This window comes from Zeus faber (genome assembly GCF_960531495.2).
Source record: "Zeus faber genome assembly, chromosome: 8".
NCBI lineage: Eukaryota > Metazoa > Chordata > Actinopteri > Zeiformes > Zeidae > Zeus > Zeus faber.
Window position 1 is genome coordinate 3306350 of NC_137195.1, and position 8287 is coordinate 3314636.

The window sequence follows — 8287 nt, forward strand, 5'->3', positions numbered from 1 at the left end:
GAGTGATATTTAGGATAATCTGCTGAATCAATTGAAAGGTGACCAGTGTTCGGAGTTTTAACCCTTTCCAGGCGAACAGCTCCTCGGACTCTGGGCGCCCAACCGGCGTCCCGAGTCTCCTCCATAGAATTTTGGTAAATAAAGATCTTTGTTTCATTTTTTTTTTTTTTTTGCAACGCGCGCGGAATCAATTCAGATATAGAGAATGTTTGTTTTGTTTTGTTTTGTTCTGTTCTTAACATTTCCCTCCTCCTCCTCCTCCTCCTCCTCATCATCATCATCTATTTTCTGGACTCTCCGCATCGGACACTGAGGATAAAAACTCATCTGTCCAACTTTTCCCATGTCTCTTTTTTTTTCTTCTCCTTTCAGGACAGAAAAAAAAGAAACCAAAAAAATTAAGAATAAAAAGGCCAAAACTTAAATACTGTAAACTCCAAAGTCATTTCCCTTTCCCTCTCCTGTCTCCCACGGAAACAGTCATTGCACCGGGCTCTGCAGTGTGTGGTGGAGTGGCGGGGTCTCTGCTTGGGAATATACGTCCTCCATGTTCGGATGCGGGACCCCCACCGGGGTCATCCGCTTCTCTTTCTGTCTCCTGTTGCAAAACCAAACGCGCACCACCTCCTTCTCCAGCTGGAGGGTGCCGGCCAACGTGGTGATCTCGTGCGCGGAGGGCTTGGGGCATTTGAGGAAGTGGTTCTCCAGCGCCCCCTTCACCCCCACCTCGATCGAGGTCCTCTTCTTTCGTTTCCTCCCCTGCGCCGCGATCTTGTCCAGGTTGGTGGGGCTGCCGGTGTTGGAGTCCGTCTCCTCCAGCCACTTGTTCAGCAGCGGCTTCAGCTTGCACATGTTCTTGAAGCTGAGCTGCAGGGCCTCGAACCGGCAGATGGTGGTCTGGGAGAACACGTTGCCGTACAGGGTCCCCAGGGCCAGGCCCACGTCCGCCTGCGTGAAGCCCAGCTTGATCCGCCGCTGCTTGAACTGCTTGGCGAACTGCTCCAGGTCGTCGGAGCTGGGCGCGTCCTCGTCCGAGTGGTCCTGGTGGTGGCTGAACGCCTGCTGCGGGGACTCCATCTGGCTGTCGTGGCCGCCCGGGTCGTCGTGCAGCGGGTCCCGCATGCCGTGGTGCAGGGCGCCGGGCTGCGGGCTCAGCATGGCGTTCAGGTTCGTGTAGCCCGGCTGCGAGTAGACCAGCGGCTGGTGCCCGTTGGACGCCGGGGACAGCGGGGACAGGTGGTGCGTGGTGGCGGGCGCCCACGAGCCGTGGTGGCCGCTCTGCGTCTGCTGGTGCACCAGGTGGGACCGGTGGTGGAAGCCGGAGCTCAGGTCGTCGCGGCTCGCCTGCACGGCCGCCTTGTGGTCCTGCTGGCCGATGTGCGTCCCGCTGGTCCAGTCGGTGTTGGAGGTGGGCAGCCACTGGTGGTGCGTCAGGCTCATCGGGTGTCCCGTGTTGGTGGCCGCCAGACCCTGCAGGTACTCGTGGTGCATCATCTTCTGCACCTCGCGGTAGGTGGTGCCCTGGTGCATCCGGTCCGAGTCCGGGTGCATGAGCGGGTTGGACGGCAGCGAGTTATTCCTCGGGATGTACTGAGCTGTTGTCGCCATGGCTCCCACTTCGAAAACTGACGAGTACTTCGGGGGTCTGGGAGCTTTAGAGCTCCGAACTCCGCGCGCGGCTCTGGGAGGTCTCTGGCACGGGGAGACACGCCCCCCCCCTCCCCGCGCATTGGCTCGGAGCGCGGCGCGTCTCACGCGCGGCGCGGCGAGCGTGAGACGCGCAAGAAGCTGAAGGAAACGCACAAATACTCCCGAGCTGCGTTTATGAAATGTCTATTTGGGATTTTTAGGAAACAACAACAACAAAAAGGACAACCACTACCCACCCCCATCAACACCCTGCTTCCCACCCTGTTCCCCAGACAGTGGCTGTTGTGCTCGGTTGGGCGACCCCCCCCCCCCCCCTCTCTCTCTTTTGGCTGGAAAGCAGCGGGACGCGGTGCGGGTTTACTGGGTTTATTGGGGTTTACGAGGTTTTTTTTATTGTTGCTTTGGGTTGTTTTGCAAATAACCACGCGGGGGAGTCCGCAGATCTGTTTCAAAGGGGTGACCCCCCTCCCCCGCCCACCCCCATACCTCTCCTATAGGTCACTGACGCTCCTTATTTTTTAGCCAAATTATAACCCGCTGTGTTGTGCAGGGTGGAAACCTCCGCCCACGACAACACCCACAGCTGGGTGCGTGGATGGAGGGACAGAGGACTCGTGCGTGCGTGACCGACGTGGAGGCGAATCAAAGACGCTGCTCCTGCGGTTTGTTTGTATTGTTCCGGTCATTTTCAATGTCCCGTGATCATCATCATCATCATCATCATCATCATCATCATCATCATCATCGTCACCACCACCACCACCCTCCACGCATACTTTGTTGTTGTGATGGACCCTCCCTCTCTCCCTCTGTCTCTCGCTCTCCCTTTCTCTTTCATTATTTTTTTCTCTCTCCACCCCACCACCCCCACCACCCCCACCACCCCCACCCCCACCCCCGCACTTTCACCTCACACGCGTATTGCACACGGACAGGCGCACGCGCACGCATGTATTGTTGACAGTGGTGACGGGGCTGATATGAGCGTGTATTTAACATGCAACACACTCCAAAGTACAAATAGCAGGTTGTTATGAAAATAGAATGAAACAAATGACACGGCATAATAATAATAATAATAATAATAATAATAATAATAATAATAATAATAATAATAATAATCATAATAATAATCATAATCAAAATCATAATAATCATAATTTACATGATTATCATTCATTAGAGGTGTTAACCCGGAAAATCAATAACATCATCGTTTAAATTAAAATCCTCTTGTACATCATCAGTCTGTTCCAGGGTTTTATTTGGAGCTGCTCTATAATTATTCTTAATTTTGGATATTAACCTGTTCAGGAAAAATAGCACTGTTGTTTTTTTGTTGTTTTGTTTTGTTTTGTTTTTCTACAGTATTTGTTTCCCCTCCACCTCCAAACCCGGTTTCTCTCTCTGGCTCCTTCCTCGCAGGCAGCTCTCCGGCTCATCTGATTATTTTTCCCTTCACGTTTTGTCCCAATAGCAAATTACCAATTCTATGAATTGCAAAGCAGCCTCGGAGACGCTGAGGGGGAGAGAGAGAGAGAGAGAGAGAGGGAGGGGGGGAGGGAGAGAGAGAGAGAGAGGGAGAGAGAGAGGGAGAGAGAGAGAGAGGGAGAGAGGGAGAGAGAGAGAGAGAGGGAGAGAGGGGGGAGCGGGGGTGCAAAGATTGAAAGGGATCTTTGCAAACACAATCACGTTCCTAAATGGAAATGCGGGGCTTTAAACAAATCTTACATCTCTCCGCTTCCACTCTCCCCTAAAACTCTGCAATCAGCCGCATGTTCCTCCGCTGCAGAACAGCATCTTCCTGCAGGAAAAACCTCTTTTCACCATTTACCTGAAAGCACCGCTTTGACTTCACCCCCCCACCCCACCCCACCCCCCATGTCTCATCCCAACCCCGTTTGTTGTTGTTGTTGTTTTTTCTCTTCCTTGTTGTCATCCTTCCCAACGCGACACCCACCCACCCCCACCCCCACCCCACCCCCACCCTCTCTCCTCCAGGAGGCTGAGCCGCGACGCTCATTGAAATGGGACCGTGTGAAGGTAAGAGAGTCTCCTTCTTCCCCCTCTCCCTCTCTCTCCCCCTCTCTCTCTCTCTCTCTCTCTCTCTCCCTCCCCGCGCCGGTGCCGCGGCGGGGTCCCCGCGTCGCTCCGCGCAAGTGGCTCTTCTTCCCCTTCCTCATCTTCTTCTTCTTCCCCTTCTTCTTCTTCTCCTTCTTCTTCTTCTTCTTCTTCTTCTTCTTGTTGTTCTTCTTCTTCTGCTCCTTCCTCTTCCTCTTCCTCATCTTCTTCTCGGGGGGTCACAGGTGCTCGTCATCATCCGGAGAAAGGCGTGGTTTTGTCCCCCCCGCCGCGTATTTAGTTGGAGATGAGTGGGAGTCAGTCCGCTCCCTTCCGAGGCTCCATTTGGGGACATTGATCAGCTGGACTGCGGGGACCCGGCGTGTCTGCGTGGGTGTTTGTGTGCACTTCTCCGGGTTCACCGGCAGCCTTTTCCCCCCTTGGCTCGGCTTTATTCTAACAAGGTTTTATTGTGCTGCACGGTTGAGAAAAAATATATCGGGTTTTTTTTTTTGACTTGAGATAAACTTTGCCCCTGAAAGAAACAGCCTCTGAAAAACAATTTCATTTACCAATAAGTAAAAACGATATAAATAAAAACCCCTTAAGAATACAACATACTGTTATAACAGAAATTCTGCTGTGCTAATAATTTGGCTGTTTAAACGTTTTTTTTCTGGATGAAATCCCGACTAATAAAGCAAGAAAATGTTGAATATATGATTTTTAAATAAATCCGGAATAAACCAGCAATTAACTCTCTTTCATAATAATTATTGTTCTGCGGGTTTCTCCACCCTGGCCGGAGACCCCGGGACCCCGGACCTCCGTCACTTCCCGGGGTCCGGCTCCCCGGGAATAAAGCCGCGTTGTGCCGCGCGGTCACCCCGGTCCCCAGGCTATAAAAAGCGGTGATTTGTGCCGGAGCCGCCGGGGCGAGGGGCCCGGCACAGAGCCGCGCTTGTGCTCGGGCGCGGCGGGGACAGGAGGCTGCCTGGACGGACGCTCCAGATGCTGCCCTTGGCTTTGTGCGCGCCGTGGCCCCGTGGCGCACAGAAGCGCATTTTTCACCGCGACGCGCACGTTGCCATGGTGCGCGGTGAAAAGAGCTCACACACAAGTCGGTGCATGGGACCGGGGGAGCCGCGGGTCGCGCACAGGAAGGAGAGGGTGACAGCATGACCGCGACATGACGCATGAATGGATGGAGGGAGCGACGAGGAAAAAAAATAAAATAAAATATAATAATTAAAGGAGACACTGAGTGTGAACTGCGGAGGAAGTTGGGTGACCCTTCACTAAAATTAGCTCCACAAACCTCGTCTGTGTCTCCTCCGTTCAACCTAAAAAACATCCTCTGCTCCCTCCATTCCTCATTTCAGACAAGAAAATTAAGGAGAGGTTTTTTTGCCGAGAGACTGGGCTAAAAGGCCTTTGCGAGGCCTGCAAAAAAACCCCAGATAATAATAATAATAATAATAATAATAATAATAATAATAATAAATTATTATTATTATTATTATTATTATTATTATTATTATTATTATTATTATTATTATTGTTATTATAAAAACATCGATTAGGCCCAGGAGGTCCGAGATAATTTTGAAAATTCGACTCTCTCTCAGACTTTCTGTGATTTTTTTGGCCCATTTTTCCTGTGGAACGAGAACAGGCGCGTGACGTCACAGACCTGATTGATATGCAGCAGCTCGTGTCAGGAAGGACCCCTCAATTAAGCGAGTTCTCTGTCAAGATGACGTCATACAGTAAAAAACTAAAAAAACATATTTTTCAATAATGACAACAACAACAACAAATTGTAGAGATAATAGAAAATAAATCCAAATGTGTTTCAAAGCGCGGTGTTAACCCGTCACAATAGTATTCAGTGAAATTGTGTAATTTATTGAATTATTAATTCAACAAGATTTAAACGATGTCAATGTGTTTTGTTCAATTTCCCCAGAAATATATCGTATATTGCTAACAATACAGCGTGAAACATATAACATGATATAACATAAACATATAACATGATGAAGAAATTGAAGAACTTTCTCCAAACACATTATTATTATTATTATTATTATTATTATTATTATTATTATTATTATTATTATTATTATTATAGTTTAAACATTTCATTAATGATAAATAATTTAAATTAATTGCTGCAGAATTAAAGATTTAAAAAAAACCTTGAGAGATGAATTCCAAAAATAAAAAAACAGTTTGGGGTTTGGTGAAAGTTCACTTACACATTGATTTACTTCATGCCCTCAAACCCAATCCTCGCAACACTTCGTCTCCACGCACGCACGCACGCACGCACGCACGCACGCACGCGTTCTACCAAGTCCGAGGGGACCAGTCCGACCCCCCAGCAGCAGTTTTGCAGTTTTTAAAGATTCCTCCAAACTACAGTGAGGGATGGTACTCTCCAACTTTGCTCAATCTGATAATTGCATTCGTTTGTCCCTGTTTGACAGACGTGCGTAATGGGCACTAACTATGCGTAACATACATCTCACACATTTTGAAGACCAAAAAAAAAATAAAAAATCGTGCCCGCGTGCGCTTTTCAGGTAACTTTCTTACCCCCCCCACCCACCCCTGTCCCCCCCCCCCCCTTTTTGGTTAATGAACCCAGGCTATTCTGCCAGCATCCCCCCGGGGACGAGGAGGGGGTTCTCTTGTGGTAAAAGGTGCAGTTTTCCTCCTCTCCATCTCTGGGCTAATTAGGAGGGGTCTGAACGCACCAGGATGAATATTCATGGTTGGCACCGGCGCGCAATTAGTCGTGGAGAGAGTGAGAGAAGAGAGTTCCCAACTTCAATCCCCAAACAACACCACCACCACACACACACACACACACACACACACACACACACACACACACACACACACACACACACACACACATGCATGCGTACGCACGCACACACACACACACACACACGCACGCGTACGCACACACACACACACACACGCACGCGTACGCACGCACACACACACACACACGCACGCACGCGTACGCACGCACACACACACGCTGACACCCAACGTGTCTGTGGTTCCGCGCCAAGAACTCTGTACTGGGGGCCCTCAGATCTCACTCTCAATTCTTATCAGCTAGTCTCCTGCAGTTTTGAAAGACCCCCCCCAAAAAAAGAGAAAAATATGGGGTGAAGAAGTGAAGAAAAAAAATAAAGTCGTTTATGATGCTTCCATGGAGGGAATAACAGCTTCAGACAGAACTGACAGTTTGAATTTTTTTTACAGAGTTTTAGGCAATGGCTGGAGTAAGCAGGTGGGATGTGGGAGGGAACAACTTGACTGGGGTCTGGAGGTCTGGAGGTCTGGGGGTCCTGAGGTCTGGGGGGCTGGGGGACTTGGTGACTGGAGGTCTGGAGGTCTGGAGGTCTTGGGGACTGGGGAAACTATATTGGGCTGTAGAGGGGTCTGGAGAACTGGGAGTCTCAGGGTGTGGAGGTCAGGGGGTCTGGGTCTCTGAGGTTATGGGGGTCTGGTGGTCTGGAAATCCGATTTGCCTACATAGTTTAGACATAGATGCCATAGATGGCGTGGTAAACAGGTGGAGTGGGCAACTTTATTGGGGTTAGGAGATCTGGAGGTCTGGGGGTCTGGAGGTCTGGGGGTCTGGGGGGGGGGGTCCGGAGGTCAGGGGTTCTGTACGTCTGTAGATTTGGGGGAGTCTGGTGGTCCGGAGTTCTTTGGTTGTGGAAGTTTGTGGGTGCGGAGGTCTTAAATTCTGGGGTTCTGGAGCTCTGGAGCTTTGGCTGTCTGGAGGTCTGGTGTCTGGGGCTCTGAAAGTCTGAGGGTCTGGGGGTCTAGAGGTATGTGGTAGTGAAGATCTGGTGGTCTGGAGGTCCAACAGGTCTGGAGTTCTGGAGGTCTGGAAGTTGTTCCCTCTTTAAAATAATTAAACATAAATATTCTAGTGCCTTTCTGGTGGTTTTATAGTTGATGTATACTTTTAAATGTATACTTAAAAACATGGACGATGCTTCCTCAGGCCCACTGGTTGTAAAGCCATTAGTGTTACTGTTACTGTTACTGTTACTGTTAGTGTTACTGTTAGTGTTACTGTTACTGTTACTGTTACTGTTAGTGTTACTGTTACTGTTACTGTTACTGTTAGTGTTACTGTTAGTGTTACTGTTACTGTTAGTGTTACTGTTACTGTTAGTGTTACTGTTACTGTTACTGTTACTGTTAGTGTTACTGTTACTGTTACTGTTACTGTTAGTGTTACTGTTACTGTTAGTGTTACTGTTACTGTTACTGTTAGTGTTAGTGTTAGTGTTAGGGTTAGTGTTAGGGTTAGTGTAAGGGTTAGGGTTAGGGTTAGGGTTAGGGTTAGTGTTAGGGTTAGGGTTAGGGTTAGGGTTAGGGTTAGGGTTAGTGTTAGGGTTAGGGTTAGGGTTAGTGTTAGTGTTAGGGTTAGGGTTAGGGTTAGGGTTAGTGTTAGGGTTAGGGTTAGGGTTAGGGTTAGGGTTAGGGTTAGTGTTAGGGTTAGTGTAAGGGTTAGGGTTAGTGTTAGGGTTAGGGT

General features: G+C 49.3%; 1 protein-coding gene across 1 annotated transcript; it reads right to left on the bottom strand.

Moving 5' to 3' along the window:
* Positions 1-287: 287 nt before the first annotated feature.
* pou3f1 (POU class 3 homeobox 1) lies at positions 288-1626 on the bottom strand. The gene has a single exon (XM_080005376.1). The coding sequence runs from the start codon at positions 1606-1608 to the stop codon at positions 481-483; it is 1128 nt and encodes a 375-aa protein (XP_079861502.1). The 5' UTR covers positions 1609-1626; the 3' UTR covers positions 288-480.
* Between the last annotated feature and the right edge of the window lie 6661 nt (positions 1627-8287).

Excerpts from the sequence above, each read along its gene's own strand:
- pou3f1 (XM_080005376.1), bottom strand. The coding sequence starts at position 1,608 with ATGGCGACAACAGCTCAGTACATCCCGAGGAATAACTCGCTGCCGTCC.